This window comes from Embiotoca jacksoni, unplaced genomic scaffold (assembly GCF_022577435.1).
Source record: "Embiotoca jacksoni isolate LCO1_2020_lvr unplaced genomic scaffold, fEmbJac1.0.p SCAF_31, whole genome shotgun sequence".
In the NCBI taxonomy this organism is placed as follows: Eukaryota; Metazoa; Chordata; class Actinopteri; family Embiotocidae; genus Embiotoca; species Embiotoca jacksoni.
The window spans coordinates 5344276-5365940 of record NW_027185383.1 but is presented as its reverse complement, the minus strand read 5'-3'; the positions used below and the strand labels follow the sequence as shown (position 1 = coordinate 5365940).

Below are 21665 nucleotides of genomic sequence, written 5' to 3'. Positions count from 1 at the left end.
GTCATATTTTAATGCGTTTGATTTTTGTTTTAACACGTCTTTGATATTTTAATGTGGTTGTTCTTTTTAAGTGTATCAGAGCCATGTTCAAAAAGAGATTTTGCAGTGTAAATAAAATGCATTTAAATTTAAAAGTAGCCAAATGGCTCAAGAGCACTTGACACAGTAAAGCCGAGACTTTTTGGTGCCCTTGTGGCCCTGTTGGTAATCCAGACTTGTTTCCTGTCACTTAAATGAGGGAAAGCTCTGTCCTGGTGAAAACACTTACACCGAGCTACGGAGAGGAAAACGTTCATAAACAAGAACACCAACCTCCAACAACAGGCAGCACAAAGGTGATCGTTTCTCACAGGCTTTATTGTTTATTTTCAGGTGACTTAAAAGCAACACTTTCCATCATTTCTCTCGTCTAGCACAACACCAACAAAGAAGAAAAAGAAGACCTTAACGAGGTCATTGCATGACCGAGAGTTGTGCTGATCCGTCGAACTGAACTAGGAACTGGCTGCTTGACTGAGACTGTTTTACTGAACCGGAGCAGAGAAGGTTTCTAACGTATTAACAAAACACTTACCTGCATCTTCCTCTCTGCTCTAAGAGCTTTGTCTCTCACAGGCTTTTATCATATATGTACATTCAGACCACAAACACCCCGAAATAAACAAAGTGTAGAGACGTCTCTTCCCTCGAACTCAGTGGCCGCTTTGTTTGAGTGAATTTCACGTTTCCCTCAAATCGAAACGGCTCCGAGCTGAAACCACAACTTTCCTCTTTACCACTGACAAACTCTTTATGGTGCTGAATATCTTATTTAAATTGTTTCCACAGTATGTTGCCTTTTCATATAAAACATATTTTGGTTTTTCTGTTTAACTACATGAAAACATTAGAAAACAATTACAACAAGAACACAAAAAAAAAATCCCCTAAATCTCCGCTCTGATGTCCAGAGAAACAAATCCAGCACATTGCGTTAGGAGGAAGTCCACTGGGTGATCTGCTCCTCCTTTCCCCTCTTCCTCCTCCAGCCAAAAAGGCGATCAGGTTGGAGGGCGGGATGACAAAAGGCGGACCGAGCAGAGCTGGGAGGCTGAAGAATTCATTTATGGGAATTTCGGAGATGGACGCTGCGATTGGTGCTCAGAACCTGAGGTGAGATTTGTGTTTCACCATGTATCTGATGAAGGAGAAGAGAGGAAAGGTGAGTTGGGCCCCAAAAACGGTGGGATCACTTATATACATCTAAAGAAGAATAATGTGCACAGAGGACAAACAAACAAAAGATGGGTATATTCACAAGAAATACCTGTCAAGGGTTTCCCAGAAGCGCAGGAAGACGGGCCGGTCGAGGTGGCGTCTGTGGCGGCTCAGCTCCAGGACGGTCACATCCCACTTCTGCACGTTGGGGTCCGTCTTTGCCTCATCGTACTTCAAATGAAAGGCTCGAACTGGAGGTGGAAACGTGCACAGGGTTCAATGCAACATTTTTCCTCACTTGGCCAGAAGGTCAGAGTATTACTGGCCCCTTGTATATTTTCACCAGAGACAAAAACACAAAAACAAAAAAAACGTTCTCCCTAATTTTTGCCGATTTATCATTTCTAACACAATAGTGACGTTCCCTTTAGATTTGGTTGTTTAGTGCAGATGACTAGATGTTCCCTGAATTCCTCAAGTTCTCGGTAGATTCTAACTAAGCATCTGCTACTGCTGTAGGATATATGTATATATATATATATATATATATATATAGGATATTCAGTTTGATATAAATTGGCGGTTTGAGAACATTTGTTTTCAAGTTTGCTTAAAAAAACACAAAAAAAAACCCCACACCAACTCAGTTTCAGCTCTGCTTTCATCAGTCAGAGGGCGACTGACCACGAGCAACCAAAACGTCCGTCTTCACCGTCGGTAAACATGTTTGATTCAGCCTCCTTTATGTTCACGAAAGGCACCGAGTTTTTAAAATCCTGTTCAAGCGCTTCCTTCTAATCTCAATGCGACTTTAAACGAGTGGAAGACAAGACATTCGCGCAGTTATTACAGGGCGTAACTACATCAGGTCGACCTTTACAAACCATTCAAATACGCTTGCATTTGGTGAACATTAGCGACCACGAGCTGGCGACTTGTTATAAGGGCGCTCATACTGATCCATAATTTACTTCACCGTCCGGATCACTCACTTTTGGCGAAAATGTCGACAGGAGATCCGTCAGGCAGCAGCCACGGCCAGCCTTTGAACTGCCAGGCAGGACCCTGCACGAACACGGCCACGACTCGATCCCTGCGGGGGGACAAACAGTTTACTAACAATTTACTAACGGAGCTGCTTTGATGCGCTGCCAATGTCACACAATCAAATGTGAAATCATGCGCTTTTCTTTGCGCTGTGCTTCTGTAAACTTATAGAATTGTGTAAAGTGTAGTTCGTGCATCGAGTGTTAACAGATCACTTTTCTAATACTGTGAGGTGAAAATGAAGCGTTGGACACGAGGAGGATGTAAAGACTTGTCCCTTGTAGCCGATGTGGAAACGTAATTGGAAAAACAACCAAGAGAAAATAAAAAAAAAGAGAGAAAAGAAACTGCTCAGAAAACATCTTCAAATTCAGAACTGAATAAAACGACCACAAAGAGGCCAGTGTTTTGTACCAGTGAGATTATAACTCGTATTGGGAAATGTACTCGGAGACGGCAGCTGTGCTTCGAGCACAGGCTGCATGCATCATTCTGAATCATATCTGTCCAATGACTCAGATGTTGGCGTGAACATCTGAACCTCCCGAGGAGCGGTCTGACTGGTGGTCGTTTCATGGTGTGACTCAGCAGCCAACGTGTACTGTTCAAACTGTTCAAACTGTTCAAACTGTTCGTCCTCGGAGATGCAGTTTTAGGTTGAAACGGTTTCTGTTGAGGATCAAACCTTTTCTGACCAGACCACAGAGAATATTTCATCCGACAGTAAAAATTCATTTTCACATGAACCCGACTGAGAAACGTTTGCTTGCTGCTCCACAGAAGGTTTCGTGTGTGGTGGGGAAATGTCAATCAAACTCGAAGCAAATAGTAAAGAGATGCTCACCAGTCCTGTGGAGCCAGTTTGAGCGGCTGATCGATGACACGGTACGGCACGGTGACGCTCAGCGTTGCGCCGCCGGGCTGGATCTGGTCCTTGCGCCTCTGAAGCAGAACCTCATTGTCGCGTGGGATGCCCTGCTTCTTCTTATCTTCTGATGTCAAAAACCTGGTACGGTCCAAACAAACTTTAGTCCCTTTCATTTCCATTTATTTTGAGTTTCTACTTTTCACTCACTCACATTTTGTTGTTGTTGTCACACATTTTACATAAGTGCAAACACTAGTCTTAATGGACCATTAAACCCCCTCGACCCGAAAAGTCATCGTCCAATCGTACTCTAGCAACTGGAGAGGCACAGCTGGTCTGTCCAGCTTTGGGTTTCTCCACATGACGAAGTGTGTATCGGATTGTAGAAAGACTGAATCTCTCTCTGCTGTAAAAAAAATTAATTTGTGAATTCTTTTTTTTTTTTTTTTTACACTGTCCAAAGCTGAAAGAGCAAAATTACAGGGACTGGATGTTCGACTGCTCTTCCGGAAGCTGCATGTCGAGCTAACTGGATGACTATCGACAGTAGTAAAACAGCATTAAATACAAGGCCAGTGGCGTTTCATACTACAAGATTTTGTGTTTCTACAGATAATGCAAACAAAAACAAAAAAACCCATCCCATCCATGATTACCACATCCACGGTGTATTATTGTGTATTACTGTGTGGAAGGCCAAGGTTAGCAGCTCTGTCCTTCTCTATTAGAATTGGCTGAGTTTCCGGTCCCGCAGCCTCAGCAGCCACTAAAGACAGGCTTGCTTCAGCCAGCCTTGCTTTTTATTCCTCTTCTCCTGGCTGCTGTATATTTCCACAGCTTCTCATGGAGCACTACTAAATCAATATATGAATAAAAGAAGCGAATTGCAAATTTAATGATAAGAAAAAAAAAAAAAGAAAAAAAAAAAAAAGGCCTTCGGTTCATGAAAGAGTAACAGTGACCACATTTCAAAAAGAAGGAAAAAAAAAAAAGAAGGTGACTCATTGCTTTCTAGAAGGGCAGTAAGGATGTATATGTACTTCAGATCCTGCAGGAGATCCTTCGCATTGAGCATTGTGATGAGCGATGTGGTGGCGGCAGGAATGATGATGATGGGTGTCCTGGACCCTGCAGACGAAGTCACAATAAAAGGTCTTAGAAACAGATTAAGAGTCAGATAGACAGTCAAGTAAAGGCCCTAATCACAGAACAGGAAGTCAGGACTAAGACATACGTAGGTTCTTTAAATTCACATGACATAACATTGTGTACGGTATATTGTATTTCATATCAACGCCAAAAACACTGACTAAAAGTGATGTACCTTTCTTCTGATTCGGTGGTGGTCTGGCTTGTGAAACTAGAAAAAAAAAGACAAGAAAAATACATTTATGGATTAATGCAAAGAGGATTACAATATTAAATGCTCCCTAAGAGACAAAAAAACAAAACACTTATCCTCAGTGAAATTAAAGAAATGTATTTTCCCACATCTATTCACGTTAATATTGATAGGATTGTACAGCTGCAATTAATGATTATTTTCTTGATTTATTGATTAGTTGTGTAGTCTTTAAAATGTTGGAAAATAATGACAAATGTCAACCAGTGTTTCCTAAAGCCCAAAGCGCAGCTTAACACGTCTCTCTGGCCCGACCAGCAGCCTTCAACCAAATATTCAGTTTATTATCAGTTTATTATCATGGATAAACTAAAGTAATCAGAAAATATGCACAAGAAGAAGTTGGAATCAAAGGATTTTTGTATTTTTACATAACAGAAATGATCCAAAATGACTTAAAATTATTGGCAATTAGTTTTCTTTTAATTAAGTATTCAATCAATCGATTATTTGTTGCAGCTCTACAATGTCGGACTGAATTGTTCTGTTGAACACTAACTTTCTGAAGCAACTGGACGTAAAACTGAATGATTGCTCAAAATCATTTAAAGCAAAAGTCTCATTAGGAACACTTAAATAAATAATAAAAAAAAAATAAAAAAAAATAAAAGTATTTACTTCACGTGTGAAATAGTGATGTGGGGCCTCTGGCTGCGTTGGAGGCTGCAAATAGTTTGTTTGATGTGCAAAACATGAACTTGTGCATTCTTCTCTTTAGCCTATTATCCTCTTTGTCTATGAAGTTGAGCTCCTCTACAAGTCGATATTGCTGCTGAAGGACAAATGTGTCACACACTGATGCTGCTTTGATGTTCTGTCACATTAAAAAAACAAAAAAAAAGGAGGAGGAAAAAGCTGTGGGAGCATCTTGGGTCGGGTGTTGTTCGGAGACTGAAACAGACGTGTGATTCTTCTGTCCAGACAGACGTCCATTCACTGATGCGGCCTCGTCCATAAATCATGTGCATATTTCCTTGGTTTAGTCACGTGTCAATATGCCATGACAGTAAGTATCACAGAAACTGCGGCCTGGTCATTACTTGTACATTCCTTGTAATATTTTTCTGTGGATGAGTGAAAGTGAAAGTAGTATTGCTGGGTCAAGGAGCCAAAAGCAACAGACAGGACGAGCTTTGTAAGTTCCCCCCTCCCCCCTTTCTCTTGAACAGTTACACCGCCAGTTAATTACACCACCCGCACCGTATCTAATTCTACGTGGACATTTTATAGCCGCTACCAATGTGCGGACATGCCGTCGTACGACACAAAGCTGGGATGTTGTCGATGCGGAGCGTGACTGACTGGTCGGTAGGTAATGCAGTGTTTTCGCCTTTCATTGTCTCCGTAGAAACTGTGAGTGGGAGGGATGGCGATGGTGTCCAAATGACTGACACAAGCCGAGAGCCGCGCACGATTTGCCGACAGGAAGCGTTCAGAGGGGGAAAAAAAAAATAAAAAAAAATAAAAAGAGACCCAAACAGCCGCAACACATCGGGCTGAGACACTTGGAGAAGCAGCCTCATGTCAGTCAGGTCAGAGTTACAGAGGACGAGGACAGGGAGGGAGTGTAAACAGAGATGTATTACGAGCCCAGAGAAATGTAGGGGGGAAAAAAAGAACAGCTCCAGCTGCTTTGCTGCAGTTTTTTTTTTTTTTAATTTTTTTTTTTTTACTTTAAATGGAGTGGAGGGATTTTTCCCTGCTCATCAAATCTGATTTGGAAAGCATGAAAAAGATAACGGCGTAGGAGTGAACAATGCAAGAAAATTAGCACATAAAAAAAAAAAAAAAAAAAAGTTGTGTTACGTGCTGTACAGTAATCCGATTTTTGAGTCATGTCAACACAAAACCCCGTCTTCTTAAGACTAATCCAGGTAAAGATGGGTATCTGGAGAAAGCTGCATATTACAGTGCCGTGAATATTCTTAGTTTTCATTCCCATCGTTGAATGTTCTCACACGTTTAACATTAAAAGCGACAGTGCAGGACTATTACATAGATATGAATGTCTGTTACAATCAATCCCTTGTCAAACGAGTTGAAACACTTGACAGATTCATGAATGAGGGTAAAATAATTCAATCATTCAGCTCTTCAAGACTTTCTAAATGTTAACAGATCAAATTCTGATTGTGAGACGAGGCATTTCATGGCGCATCACAAATGCTCAAAACGGTTTGACCACCGTTTTACTGCAGCAACAGTGGCGATGGAGCGGCCTCTGGCGAAGCCTGTAACATTAGCGCGGCGAGTGTTTTTTTTTACCGTCACCGGTAGAAGATGGAGACAAAGGCTAAAGTTTAGCACTGCAGGTTTAAGATTTATTCTGATGACATTATCTGTAATTCTGTCAGAAGAGTTTGTTAGATTTGTGCATCTTTTGTTGCATTTAAGCAAAACTACAGTCTGCCTGTACTATCCAGTAATATCGACCAATGAAAACCGAATCAGAAATAAAAGTGTTCATTTCTAAACGTCTTTCACTCGCCTGTTGTTCCAAAAAGTCTCATCTGAACTGCGATTTATGTTTTCTGGCTTTTCTTAAGTTTATCAGTGTTCAGTGTTCGGACTCTCGTCGGCACTCAGTAGTTACTAAAGATACCTTATAGGATGCTATCAATACATTTCTATAAAAAAAAAACTATTTTGCACAAAAATTCTTCCCATTGACTCTTTCTTTTACAAAATAAAAGCATGTCCACTCAATGCAGGACATGAAAAACTGTTAAACAACTGAACAAAACTTAACATGGTTCGACATGAATATTTTGCCTTCAACACTAACCTGGACGAGGGACAGGCTGCAGCGCTGGGGTCTGGGCCTTCCGAGCAGATGCTCCTTCCTGGAAAATAACAGAAACACCCCAAGGTCACATCCATGAACCGAAAACATAATTGAAGAAAAAAAAAAAAAAAAAAAAGTTAAATGAAACGGTTGCAACAACATCGGAAAAGCTATTTTTTTCTGGTGTTAATTTCCGCTATTTGTATTGGTGTGAATGCGAATCCAAAATCCTAACACACTACTCATAAGAGTCGAGTACAGTCGGAGAAGAAAATGAAGACTACAAGTTATGGGAAAACAGCAAGAGCTCTATTTTCCTGTCAGCTCGGCTGATTGCTGGTTGATAGCTCGCTACTGAGTCCCTTAGAGAAAAAAAGAGTGTGTGTGTGTGTGTGTGTGTGTGTGAGGAGGCGGGTGCTTTACAGGGGGCCACACTAGGGGTCACAGTCGAGCAGTAATCCATCATGCAGTGACATTCCCACAGGCTGGAGCTCCAAACCGTCTTGATTTCTCAGATGGTTTAAACATGATTGAAAAACAGTTTGGGGCAAAACAAATTCTTTCATCAAAACGACACCAGAGTAGCTCCTCCGATTAACGTACAGTGAGAACTGTGTCCTGAAGACATCGCAAATGTTACAAGAATACAGACATTTGTTTATGAAACTGGCTCGACAGGGAAAAAAACATGTGCTCTGTTTTGATGGAGATCGAATTTAAAACTGTACTCATGGTGGTTATGTGCAAGGGGCAAAAGTCACGTCTGTTAGTGACATCATCTCTCTTAGGTTGTCTAGAATCAAACAATAGACTCAGGATAGTCTTGAACCAAACATGGAGTATATCATTTATTGGTACAGGATTTCTCCAGATGAATCCAGCAGATCTGTCTGAGCGGCAGAAACATCAAATCCTTCAGAAAATGCCGGTTGTTAAAACATGAAACTATTTCTCCAACATGTTGAATTGGAATATTGAATTTAAATTGAATTGGCTCACTTTAGGTAAGAATTTCAACAGTTTGCGTGTTGATTTTCAGGAAGCAATTAACATTAAATATATATTTTTTAAATCGATTAATCTGCAACATTTTGTATGTATTCATTTATTGTTTGGTCCATAACTTGTCAGAAGTTAATAAAAACTGACCATAAAAATTGACTGTAGTTGTAAGAATCTTTTGTATTTCTATTGTTGTCCGACCCTAAAGACATTCCATTTCCTTTTGTTCCATGAATGACAGAAAATAATCAAAATCTTATCAAAGGCTGTTGGATTCATTTTCTCCCAAAAAGCTTCAAATCCAGAGATTTTCAACACCCGGGCTGCGACTTCTGATCGGTGCACGCTGGGTTGGCTATAAAGCTCAGCGTCGAGCCTCCGTCTATTAGCAGTAAAAACATCAGCCCACATGCCAGCGAGTGCACTCTTTGCTTGCATGCTGGATTTAATAAAATAAAAAAAAAAAGGTTGAGAATCTCTGGACTAATCGATTCAAAACTTTTACAGAGAAGAAGAGAAAAATGAGAGCCGCCAAAGCTGCCGTGCCGTTGGCAAAAGACTCCGCGGCTGACTTATTGCTCTTGTTCCGGTGAAATCAACAGGCATTGAGAAACTGGTTGCTGCAGTCTTGCAAAACATCACTTCTTTTGAAAGACCGCAAGCTGACGCCATCAGAGAGAAAGCAGAAGTTTCCAGTTTCTGATGAAAATAATAATAAAAGTCTCTCTTGCGTTTACCATTTAATCTGCATAAACTTGAATTCTAAAGTGTACATCATGTCAGTTTGTCCTTATGTAATCAACATGAATTATATTTAAAAAATTTTCCTCTCTATAACATTTAAAAAGTCATGTGATACACAATTTTCACCAATTCTCCTGGTATAGTCAACATCCTTTGGTGTGTTTTTGAAAGGGGAATAAAAAACACAATGGGGTCGTCATGATATTTTACAGGGGGAATTAAAAGATCATATTTACGGTTTTGTGTGATCGTTCGTTCACAAACATTTGTGAAGCTCTCGTGATGAAACTGTTGTGCATGGAAGAAATCCACGTGCAGCTTCTATTATTGTGCTCGAGGGGCCTTTTGGAATAAATTAGCCAATGCATGTTTTATCAGTAGAAATTATGAACAGTGTGTGAATATTTTATGGGTCTAATTTTCACGGTCTTCTTGCATCTTAGCGATTAAACTTCCTCAGAAGGAGCCAGTAGTCACCCACATCCTGTCTGCTTAATCCAGCACCGAGTGTCCGAGCAATCCTGATGTTAAAACCACCGAGCATTCAGAAACCAGCTGTTTTAATGCTGAGGATAACAGCTGCACTTTTAAAGCAGTATAAATTCATTATATACAGTGCATTGTTAACTATTAGTGGACCTTGGCTTTTAATTGGGGCACTATTGTTTTGTTGTTTTATTGTTTGTTTGGTTTCTATTCGTTATATCGTTTTAAAATCTCCTCCCTGTTTTTATTGTATTTTCAAGCTGCTTTTCTGTTGTTCTGTGAGGCCCTTTGGGATGCGTCGGTGTATGAAAGGTGCGTATCATGACAATATTGTGATGTATGGTGTCATAATCCCCGATCTGGCAAAAACAACCCGCAGATTGAGCCACCGGCCTGACAAGTCAGACATTAGCTACTGCTGGTTTTCACTGGATCTCTCGGGCTACATCCACACTAATACGTTTATGATCTCTGTCCACAGAAGCGTTTTTAGCACCGTTTTTAGAGCCATTTTCCATCCACACCAACACGCCTGACAACGCGTGGAATTTGACAGCAGCCTCCATGAAACAACGCGTGTAGTCAAACAACGCTTTGTACGTTCAAAGAATGTTTCCCCTTCCTGTTAATGTAGTCAGCGGATTTACTTTGGGGCAATTTGATTCCGATGTATGCACAGCCTATTGCTCCAAAGCATCGCGGTGTGCTGCGTGTTTGGTAGAACTTGACGACGAGATCTTTCCCTTTATGCACTGTACTCGGTGTAGATGTCAATGTAGACAAGTTCTGGCCTTATGAACTTTTCAGATGATGACTGGATTCAAAGAAGTTGTCCGGAGTGCTCTCTTGTCATTCAATGAGGATGCTACTCTGCTGGACGCAGGAATTGTTGCAAATTGCTCGCATAGTAACTTGTCCTCTGCACGTGTACGTGGTAGTGTTCAAATGTAAAGAATTTAACCGTATAACAGCCGCGAGCAGAGACAACAAGGTCAGCAATGCATGTAATTCGTTGTCCATGAGGAATTAACCTCTGGTAGTCACGGATGATGTCGTTACTTTTCTTCTGAAAAGGGTCACATGATTGAGACATGACAAACCAGGGATACTATATAAATTGTATTTAAAAGTCTCCGTCTTGCCCCGTTCAGACTGAAACGGTGGCGTTTTCAAACTAAAACGAGGTCAGTAAGCGTTTTAAAATAGTCTCTATTTTGTTCTGAACCTGCCCGCACTGTGAACTCACACAATACTAGCTTGAGTACAAGTATTGTGAATACATTAAAAAAAAAAAAAACAAGGGCCCCTCTTCTCCTGCCCTCCCAGGAACAGACATATTGTGGTTGAATTAAAAAAAGACAATGGCTGAATATGAAAATTCGGGCGCTGCAGACCAACAGCTGAATGAGCACAGCGGAAACATTGTTTTAAATTAACAGCGTTACAATCATTATCCAAAATAGGAGGCCAAACTGAGACACATTAAAAGACTTTTGCAGTTTTGCACTGCAATCTTTCAATCAGATTAAACAATCAGGACCCCTCTGAGACTTGTGGAAGTGGAAACACAAAAGCTCCTCTCCCCCCCTCCTCTCGCCTCACAGCATGCCAAATTGAGATAATACATTATTCCTCTTTCTGGAGAGTGGGTGTGAATACAAATAGGTCAGTAGCCCAGCCCCTCCTCCCCTTTAACAGAGCAGGCAGCAACAGCAGCAGAGGCGGCGTGACGTGGTGGGAAGGCGTGATGCCACCAAGCCCGGAGCTGCCTTTCAGTAGGCAACACGCTGCTCGCAGCGCTACCTCACGATCATCTTCCTCCTCCCCCGCTGCTTTCACCCCTGCGGCCCTCTCGCAGGCAACGCGTCGACCGAGCCGAGCGGAGCTCGAGAGGTTGTTGACCGAGCAGGGGTGAGAACTGGGAAACCAAAACAACCACAAAAAAAAGAAAAAAAGAAGAGCTGCTCACTGGAGGGAGCGAAGTTAACATGCGAGCATGTGCATCACAGAGGAAGACGAGAGAGGAAACGGGCACAGAAATTAGAAGAAGAGATGTGAAGCTCGTGCACCATTCAGATACGAAACCCAGCGACCCACTGGTGCTTTGGTACACGCAGTATGACGACGAGGACGGCGAAAGGACCCGGGTCTGCAGCTAACTGTCAGCTACCGTCTCTCCTCACCCTTTGGCCGGAGGAGGAAGCAGCAGCAGCAGCAGCAGCAGCGGAGCAGCGTTAGACCCTCTGGGGATGATGCGCCAAGGCAGATGGAGCGACTGCAACACGGGAGCTCTGACACATGTTCTGCATACGCACGCACACACACACAGGCGCACTTGCGCATGCATGTAGTAGAAAGCGACAACTGCCGGGAACACCACATTTCTCGGTGGTAAAAATACCCAACAATTTTGGTTTCCGAATAACGCCCAAAGAGAGGGAGGATTTGTCACACGCTGCAGAAGAAATGAAGAGGACTTGAGTCTGATTGTGATTTGGCCGAGAGCGCCGAAAGGAGCAGAGAGCAAGAGGGCGGTCAGCGTGTGAAGACTGTAATTCATCACGCCTGGGAATGACGGATACCAGCGGGAGACGAGCACTTGGATTCAAATGGGTGAGTTTATGTTGCGAGGGCTTCAAAAGGCAGACGCACATCAGTCATTAGTTTTAATGTCTACCCTGCAGGATGTGAAGGGTGTGCCTTTTTTTTTTTTTAATTTTTTTTATTTATTTAAAAGGAAACACCTGTTTAACTCTCCTCTGATGAATGTCAACATGAGATGAACAATGAGAGCCAACATAAGTATTTTCAGTTCAAACAGACCGCTCTTTGTCTCGTTGCAGTCCTTTGAGAGGGTGGTGTTTAATTCAGTAAAAAAAAAAACAAGGAACAAACTCCACTTCAGGGTGCAAAGGAGTCGAAAACTGAGAAAGCAGAACATACTGTGCGACAGAAGAGAGTTCTTTCACGAATGCGAGAAGATTGCATGTCTTACACCAAATTTTCTGTAAAAAAACAACAACAAAAAAAAGATGGAAAAGAGAAGTATCCACGGTTTGGTTTTTTTTGCTTCTACATTATCTTGCTGCGGAAACAACAGCTGTTATGAGGTTTCTTAGTTGATAGTTTGTAACAAGACTTGATATCGAACTGCTTTGCTACAACAAGGATTTTATGGACATTATTAATCTGTAGAGCAACATGAGAACAGTGCAAAAAGGATTTTATGTCAATATTCAAGCTTTATCACCATTAAATTTGCAATATAAAATGTATACATCAAACTATAATAAAACAAAATAACAGGAGGGTTGATCAAACTGGTCAGACTGAACCCAAACAGTAAAACCAAAACAATAAGCTGAAAGAGTTTGGCTGTAATTCTCTTTTTAATGTCAATATAAAAATATTGATTGCAGCAGCATTATTGGGACTGCTGTGAGATGCTGCGTCTGTCTTACTGCTCAACTATATACCGTCCTGTCCTCTGTCTCTTAGGTGATACCTGGACGTCAACAGAGTGATTTACATATGTGGAACGAAGATATTAACACAGGGTCAAAGACCCTTAAGTGACTCAAGACATACTCTTCACTTCATCTCCAGCGATCAATACCTGGTCAGAAGCTGCTGACGATTGGCCTCAACTGTGACAACGGCCCGAGTGAATCATGCAGTGGAGACGACGCCACTGCTGCACACACGCAGCCAAACTTCTGTACCTCCTGTCCCTGCTGGGCGTACTGATCTTCCTGGTCCACCAGGTGTGGCTGCCCAGGCTCACCGGTATGCCGTGGTGGAGAGGCCATCCTGTGGTGTACAGCGGCGGGGGACTTCACACCACCAAAGCCAAATTAAACACGAGTGCTCAACATTCAGCGTGGAGGTTTGTGATTGTTCCTCAGCCGACTTTCAAGGCCGACGCCAACATCAGCTCCCACGAGAAGCCCGATGTTTTCTCCCCAACTTTTGGGAACACTCTGGCAGCGAACACGAGCCAAATTGAAGAAGGACACCTCAGTGGTACGATAACCCACGGACCTTTCCCTTATATCATCAATGAACCAGACAAATGTGCAGAGAACAGACTGGCTCTATTTCTAGTGTTGCTGATTGCCACCGAGGCGCGGCAAGTGGAGGCAAGGAACGCCATACGGCAGACGTGGGGGAACGAGAGCGTCGCCCCAGCTCTGGGACTGATTCGGCTCTTTCTGCTGGGGAAGAAAGAAGGAGAGCTGGGGCTGCTGCAACAAAAGATGCTACAGGCGGAGAGCCGGAGGCATCACGATATCATTCAGCAGGACTTTCTGGATTCCTACAAAAACCTGACCATAAAGACGTTGATGGGAATGAACTGGGTCGCGATGCACTGCCCGCAGGCCAGCTACGTCATGAAGACTGATAGCGACATGTTCGTCAACACAGAGTACCTCATTTACAAGCTGCTCAGGCCAGAACTGAAGCCCAAGAAGAACTACTTCACAGGAAATAACATGAGAGGCTTTGCACCCAACCGGAATAAGAACAGCAAGTGGTACATGCCTCCAGAGCTGTACCCAAGTGAAAAGTATCCCACCTTCTGCTCTGGGACCGGTTACGTCTTCTCCGGAGACGTAGCGGGGAAAATCTATCTAGCATCTCTAAGTATCCAACACCTGCATCTGGAGGACGTGTACGTGGGAATATGCCTGGCCAAGCTCCGGATCGAGCCCACGCCTCCACCCAACGAGTTCCTGTTCAACCACTGGCGCGTGTCTTACTCGAGCTGCAAGTACAGCCATCTGATAACGTCGCACGGGTTTCACCCCAATGAACTGCTTAAATACTGGCATCACCTTCAGAGCAACAAACGCAACGCCTGCATCAACACGTTCAAAGAGAGGACGGCCAGGATGCACTCAAACAGAATGAACGGAGAGAAACCTGCTCAGTAACTTAAACTAAAGTTACAGCTACACGCACAAAGACCTTGTTCGATACAAATAATGATTCATATCTCAGCACATTCTCATCCTCACTCAATATCAAGGGATTAATCCACATTTGATCTGTGTGCGAGCTCAATAGAAACTCGGGAGTAAATGTTGTGTAAATTTGATGATGTGTTTGAGGGTATTTGCCCATTTTTTTTGTACAAGAAGAGTTGAAAACTGTTTCTATGTCTGAGTCAAAGCACCGGAGAGTTTATGTACACAGTTCTATTTTATGAAAGAAGGAGCTGCGATTCAATGTGGTGCAGAAGATCCTTTCTTTGTAATAATTAGATCGACTGTATGTGTTTTATAAAACTAGAGTAGGCAGGGCACAGCACAAATAAAAATTTCCATGTGTAAAGAACAATTAATGAAGTAATCTGTTAAAGGAGATTTAGTTTCAATGTAAAGTCAGCAGCAAGAGATTGCTGCAGATTTGCATTATTAAAAAGTACATGAGAACTTAAGTAATGTGACCCAATTTCCTGTCTTTAGTTTATGCTGATTCAGTTTGAAACAGTAAAACATAATCAGAACGACCAGCAGAAATTTATTTTTAAGAGACGGTTTAACATTTAAAACTTGGTATTTTTAAATGACCCTTTTGAACTACTTGAAAAACAGAGTATGTGAACGGCGACTGATCACGAATTACATCAAACTTGTTTCTGCTTCCAAACCAGACATTCTTGGTAAATGTGTGACATTGAGGGTGGGGTTAGTCACTTCTCTGAGCTCTTACGCTATCAGCAGAGTTTTATTCTTACCGTCACGGACTTCAGGGTCATGCCGTGGTAGGTGCCCATGGTATCGATCTTGAAACCCTCCGTTTCTAAGAAAAAAAACAAAAAAAAAACACTGAGTTGCAGAATACTGGCAGAACGTAAAGGCCTATTTTCTAAAGAGATAAATATTATGTAACATTTTGACACCTTTCAATTCTTATCAGCACACAAAGTTCTCATGCAAGGAAAGTTTGCAAAATTCACCCATATCTATTCAGGTTTGTGCAGCTGACACAACATATGATTTCAATGGAGAAATGAGGTGAGAGGATATAAAAAGTCTGTGTGACGAATAATCTACACATGCAGCAAAGCGATAAACCACACATGGCTGTATTTTTGTTCCTAATACACCATAGTGGAGCCATGCTGCAAAGACAGCTGCAGGTAATCTATGCTTGAAGATAATAGTTTGATATTATGTAAAACAAAGTTTCTTTTGCTTGATTTTATTCCCTAAAAAAAAAATGAGTTTACAGCCTCACGGTTTTTCTAACACTGTGAAGATTGTAATTGTCTAAGTATTGCTTCAATCAGCAGCTGTAGGGTTTGTGGCGAAGCACACAGTCTGCTTCGAAACCATGTGAGACTATAGAGGAGCACGTCTTTGTAGTACCAAGACAGGAAATCAAACGTGTTACTTTTAAATAAGTGCCCCTGCGATCCAGTGGAAGGACTGAATGGTCGACCAAAACAATAATCTCTGTGTGCATTTATAGACGTTTACTGATGCAGGGAGTTGAAGCAGGAACTGTCATGGGGTATCAATGACCCATAGACCAATGTACAGGTAACTATGTACTGTTCTTTGTACTAAAATTAGCTTTGGAAGCGTAAATAAAACTCACCTTCTTTTCCCTTGAATCGCTCCTGATCGTATCTGTTGTAGGCAGCTGGGACAGGCTGCTTGTTTCTTAGGGACGGGTCCTGGAAACAACATGAAACACAAACAATGAATACCTTAACAATGTCAATACATTATAATACATAAAGTCCACTTTGGACACAGTCGTCTGCCGAGGGAATCGCATGTGTGAATGGTGACAGGCGGCTAGTTGAAGCCGTGTCGTAAACTTACTCTTCAACCACACAGCGAGTTTAATTTCAACATTAACAAATGTCAAATTTAAATAAGCTTTAAAGTAGGACTACGTAATAAAATAGAAAGTGGGTGCCATTTTTACCACTTGAGTAGTGTTCTGTGCTTGTCTCTGCTCTGGTGCTCGTCCTTCTTCTCTGGCTTTCACTGATTGAAGGATGGCAAAGATGTTCTTCGAGAAGTTCTGCAGAGAATCAATACAGATACGTACATGATGAGTTCAGCAGCCTTGTATAAACAACATATGTAGCCAAAGGTTTAATGCAAAAGACAAATAACATCAAATTATTACACATTTACAGGGGTGTTAATTACTACGTGCTCTAAAGTGCTCTACTGAGTGTAACAGAAATTCGACATCTTGTTCAGAAACCGTCTGTCTAAAAAGGTCACTATGTGTCAGCTGTGTCACAGTTGCTCCTGCATTGATTTAACAGTTTACATCTGAGGAACAGACTACACAAATTTATCAAATGTGGTACAATAGAAACAGTTAAGTTGAGATTTCTGACCACACAATCATAAATACACATCAATACTAAACACATTAGGTGCTTCGAGACTACAGGAACTTTTTCAAAGTATGAAGAGCAGCAAGAGGAAGTACCCCCTTGTTGTGTGTCTGTCCTGCAGGAACTGAGGACAATCAGCAGTTTTGAGTGACATTTTGAGAGGCTACTTCAGGATAGACACTTTGCCAACATAAGACCATTTTATCTTGCCGCCGCCTTCCACAGGGGAACTAAAGCAGGTATAGCGGTCTCTTTAAAGCTACCAGACTCCTTTGACATTTTATCTCAATGAACACAGAGTTGCTGGTCCACCACTGCCTCAATCGGTCAGTTTGTTTGTATTATTGTGTGCCTTTCTAGTGTTTCAACGTGTGCATAGATGGATATAACAGTGCAGTTCCTTGTCAAAAAGGGCTGTAAGACAGCAAGATGAAGTGCTGAAAATACTTTGGGTATAACAGAACTGACACATGAACTGATATTGCATTTTTTTTGTATTATTAAATTGTGATTAAAATACATTTTACTGCTGACCTCATCCACAGCAGGTCATTGCTTGGCTTTCATGTCGGTACAGCTACCTGCTTCTCCAAACGGGAGATGTGTCGACTCCCATCTACTGCAGGCACATACACTGACTGTGGATAAGTACCTCATATAACAACACTTCTAACATCTGTTGACTCAACAAAATTGAGCAAAAGACAGGCAAATTGACTGTTGTTGTTGTTGCATAAGAGACATTGTTCCACCGACTGCCTGTCAGCTTACGTCAACTCAGCGTTTCTATTGGCAGATGGACCAGAAAAAGAAAAAAGCGCTAGAAGGGAGGTAGTTCTCGTGGAGTTCCCATGAACTGTTTGGTCTGAAAGTGCCTCTTGTCAGCAAAAATTTGTTTCATAACAGCTCTTTATCATATTTGTAATAACACATAATGCTATTTTATTTAAAAGGGTCAAAGAAGAGACATTTGAGTACACAGCCAAATCAACACATAGCTTTGAGATGAGCTTGTCATCATGTCAAGTTCATCAGTGGCTCAGTGAAAACCATGAATAGAAATCGTGCTTTGGCGCCATCTAGTGGTTGAAATGTTCCTTTTGCCATGTTCAGCCGGTTTGGTAAAACAAGGAAGTTGCTTCTAAACTCAAATATGCACAATAAAGGGGCTCAAGTACAGCTCCAAATGGTAAAGTTCCTTTCCTTTCCTTTTGGTAGCACGACAAACACAATACAATTCAAAGAAATGTTCTCAATGTTTACAAAATGTAATGTAATTGTTCGTTCGAGCGAATTTTTGCAGTAACGACTCCCACTACTGAACAAATATGGATTTGAATTAATCTGAAAACACCTTTACATCCTAAATCAAAAGTAATTCAACAGCACAGTTACTACATTATTGCCGTGTGTGATCAGAATTGCAACAAAACCAACACTTTGACCCCACACAAGACAAACAACACTTCCCTGATATAAAATACTGTTTGTAGACTTCAACATGTAAAGACCCAGAATATAAATCAAGGTCCAATATTAAAAACCTTATTGGACACGGGTCAAGTCACAGGCTACTCTGACACACGTGTATTTGAAGGAAAGATCCAGTACTTTGAGAAAGATGCTTGTTTATGGAGAGAGAATGAAGAGTGTTGGCAGAGAAAAGCACTGTGACTGGATGACACCAGCTGAAAGAGGACTCTGACCTTTCCAGTGCTCTGGAGAATAGTTGTCCTGGTCCTCCAGACTCTCTCTCTGCTGACAATATCCCTGGTGACATCCACTTCTGCGTCCACAAAGCTCCTCTGCTTCAGGGTTATGTCGTCATCCAGATCTGTTTTAATGGTCGAACGTTTCTTGGCCATGATCTTGGCTTTGATGGCTGCGATTTTCTCCACTGACATGGCCTCGGACAGCGATCTGGCAAAAGAGGACAGTTTTGATCATTTGATTTGATTTTTTACACTTTATTAATCCCCGAGGGGAAATTTCTTCACTACAGCAGGGGGGCTCTCAGGGGGGAGATGCTGCAGCAGGCTGCCACTAGCGCGGCGCCAGGTAACCTGACCTGAGGTGCATGTTCAGCAGCTCACTACTGAAGGACAAATATTTGTAATACAATATGACTTAATCTTGATCAATTCACACCGACTGATTTACATAACTTCATATAGTGATCTCATCATGTATAAATTCCCCTGATCTATGATCCGTTATACCTGATCTGGTCAGTCTGTACGATGCCCTCTTTGTGGCCCTCCAGACGAGCAGCCAGACGCTCTTTGTCCAGACGCACTCGTTCCTCATCCTTAAGTTGAAAGCAACACAATATTAGCCAACAACAGACTAAAACACACTGTCGAATCAAGCATGTAGGATTTACCAGGTCAGTTCTGAACTAATAAAAGCTGAAATAGTACATTTTTTGTCACCTGCCCCGATTGTCAATTAGTTAGAAAAAGAAGTGGGATTGAGCAAGTGTTGTTGTTGATGTAATTTAGGAGTTCTCTATTTTATTTTGGAAAATTTAAGAGTTCCACCACATTGAAGGTGGCTAACTATTATTCTGCTGTTCTGTTTGCTTTGCATGTGAGGAACTTGATTAGCTTGTTAGTCAGTTCAAAGGACACTTAAGTTTTTGTAACTGCAAACAATTGTTTTGTTTATATTATCATTATTTTGGAGGAATATACCTTGACTTTAAATTAAAAAGACTAATTATGCTTTACAAGTGAAAATAAAAAAATGTTTACTAAATAAAATCTAATAAAAACAAAATTAACATTTACAATGAATTGGTTCAGTTGCATACATTGTTGTTAATACTTTGGTCTCATGCTATTTTAATGCATTTGACCCAAATATCTCAGCTGTTATGAATGTCGGTAATAAAATATACCATGTGATCACTAAGTCCCCTGCTCTCTTCTTCATTAACACTTTGTTTGCGTTTGGTCTGAAGAAACATCCTGTCAGTTTACCTCAATCCTTGGCTTTTTCGCTTCAGAAGATACCTCATCAGCTGCTCTTTTGACTAAAACAAAACAGAAGAAAATAAAACAACTGTATTAGTCACCATGAAAAATGCACACGGCGGTTACAGCAGCTTCTCTCTATCAAACAGCACAAACTCAATAGAAAACATCCATAAAACATTTTGAGTCGTAGAAAGGAGCAACGAACCCGAGTATTAACCGGTAATCTTAGGTTTAAGTAATAATTATTTATCTATCTTTACACAAATGAAGCGCCACCGTCCAGTCCACATCACGTAAATAAAGTTGGTGTGAACTTACCTTGCGTTGCTCTTTGCAAACCTATTTCTATAGGTGCGCTTCTGTCGATGCTCGTTGACGTAGCTGCACATAGACAAAGGAAACGTTTCTTATTAGACAATGGTCTAAATAATGCACATATCGTACACACACACACACAGGGGAACAACAAACACGTGTTTACAGCATCACAACGTAAGATGGCCACAGACCTCCGAGGTGCTACTTACAGCTATCGCCGTTGAGATATGACAGCAAACCCTTTCGATCAGGTCGTCTGACAACAGGGATGTTTTCCGTCTACAAAACAACACACAACAATCAGAGACAACTCGCAGGGCAGCTGCGCATAACATGGAAACGATCTCGCGTCCGAAGAGACTCGAGCAGGTGTTGAAACTTACTGCAGCTCTCCGCACGTAGGAAGGATGCGGCAGGTGCACATTGTTGAGCAGGAACAAGATCGAGTCCAAGGTGTAGTACTCTTTGGGCTGCCCCTCTTTACCGGTGCTGAAGGCAGAGGAAGCATTTAAACAAAAAGAAAGAAGCACTTAAGTTAAACGTGAACTATGACGTCGATACGGTTAAAACTACAAGATCAAACAAAAACGGATTCTGACGTCACAAACACGGAACTATCAACAGTCAGCCTTGCGAGCTGGTCGACTCTTCAACTTTTGTTTTCTGCGTCGTGTGCAGAAAGTTTGCTTTAAGCACGGTGATATAAGGTGTTGGTGGTAGTGACTGCGGGTTGTACGACACAAGTGAATCTCTTGAATCTCTTTGACTCCGTGACAACGTCGCTCGTTAAGTTAGCATCACATCACCGCTGCAAGTTCGGCTTTACAATTTCTCCATAAATACCGAGCATGTTTAAACGGAGGCGAATCGACATGCACGAAGGCTACCACAAACAACAACAACAACAACAACAACAACAAAAATGGCGACGTGGTCTCCGACACAACGAAGTCACCGAAGAGCGTTTAAAGTTTGAAGCTCAGCATCGACGAGCGGAGTTCAGTTAGCATCTCGTAGCTAACGAGCCGCTAGCACAAGGCACCGATGAGCTGCGGGCCCGCAGAAGCGATTTAGACGCAGTTTTAACACCGACTTACCCCCAGATTATGTAGTTGGTCTTGACGTTTTTCGGCCAGGAGAACTCTCCGAATATAACTTCATCTCCTTTCGCGACGATTTCCTTTTTCTGGATGTTATACTGACGGAGAACACTCAACACATCCGCCATCTTCAATCCTCTTGATGTAGTGTGTTTGCAAGGCCCCCGGTTATCAACATCAGGCGGCCTCGCAGGATGCCTGATCTCAATTCAACTTTTTTTTTTTTTTTTTCCCCCAACCAATTTTTTTTTTCTTAAAGATGTGTCACAGCTGGACATTTAAGCCACGCTTGCTTGGTTTGAATACATCCTGGTGCCTTGCTCCAGGACACTTCCACGGGATGAACAATTTGGTCACAGTGACTCACCA

The 21665-nt window shown here is 41.8% G+C and overlaps 2 protein-coding genes across 2 annotated transcripts; one reads left to right on the top strand and one right to left on the bottom strand.

The window, feature by feature from the left end:
- Nucleotides 1-339: 339 nt before the first annotated feature.
- Nucleotides 340-21452, bottom strand: cdc73 (cell division cycle 73, Paf1/RNA polymerase II complex component, homolog (S. cerevisiae)). The gene is made up of 17 exons (XM_069164333.1): nucleotides 21294-21452; nucleotides 20580-20685; nucleotides 20406-20475; nucleotides 20197-20259; nucleotides 19882-19934; nucleotides 19120-19208; nucleotides 18607-18820; nucleotides 16474-16572; nucleotides 16138-16216; nucleotides 15272-15336; nucleotides 7300-7357; nucleotides 4437-4472; nucleotides 4153-4240; nucleotides 3089-3250; nucleotides 2190-2290; nucleotides 1307-1448; nucleotides 340-1177 (listed from the first exon to the last, which is right to left on the bottom strand). Exons 1-17 carry the CDS (start codon nucleotides 21422-21424, stop codon nucleotides 1141-1143), a joined length of 1593 nt encoding a protein of 530 aa, XP_069020434.1. The 5' UTR covers nucleotides 21425-21452; the 3' UTR covers nucleotides 340-1140.
- LOC138207245 (beta-1,3-galactosyltransferase 2-like) lies at nucleotides 11264-14971 on the top strand. The gene is made up of 2 exons (XM_069164335.1): nucleotides 11264-12144; nucleotides 13030-14971. Exon 2 carries the CDS (start codon nucleotides 13203-13205, stop codon nucleotides 14463-14465), a length of 1263 nt encoding a protein of 420 aa, XP_069020436.1. The 5' UTR covers nucleotides 11264-12144; nucleotides 13030-13202; the 3' UTR covers nucleotides 14466-14971.
- Nucleotides 21453-21665: the final 213 nt, after the last annotated feature.

Bases quoted from the DNA above. Each gene is read 5' to 3' on its own strand.
- cdc73 (XM_069164333.1), bottom strand. From the start codon at position 21,424: ATGGCGGATGTGTTGAGTGTTCTCCGTCAGTATAACATCCAGAAAAAG. The intron at 20,686-21,293 runs GTAAGTCGGTGT...CTCTGCCTTCAG, and splicing joins ACCAACTACATAATCTGGGG to CACCGGTAAAGAGGGGCAGC. The intron at 16,217-16,473 runs GTAAAAATGGCA...TGTTGTTTCCAG, and splicing joins CACAGAACACTACTCAAGTG to GACCCGTCCCTAAGAAACAA.
- LOC138207245 (XM_069164335.1), top strand. From the start codon at position 13,203: ATGCAGTGGAGACGACGCCACTGCTGCACACACGCAGCCAAACTTCTG.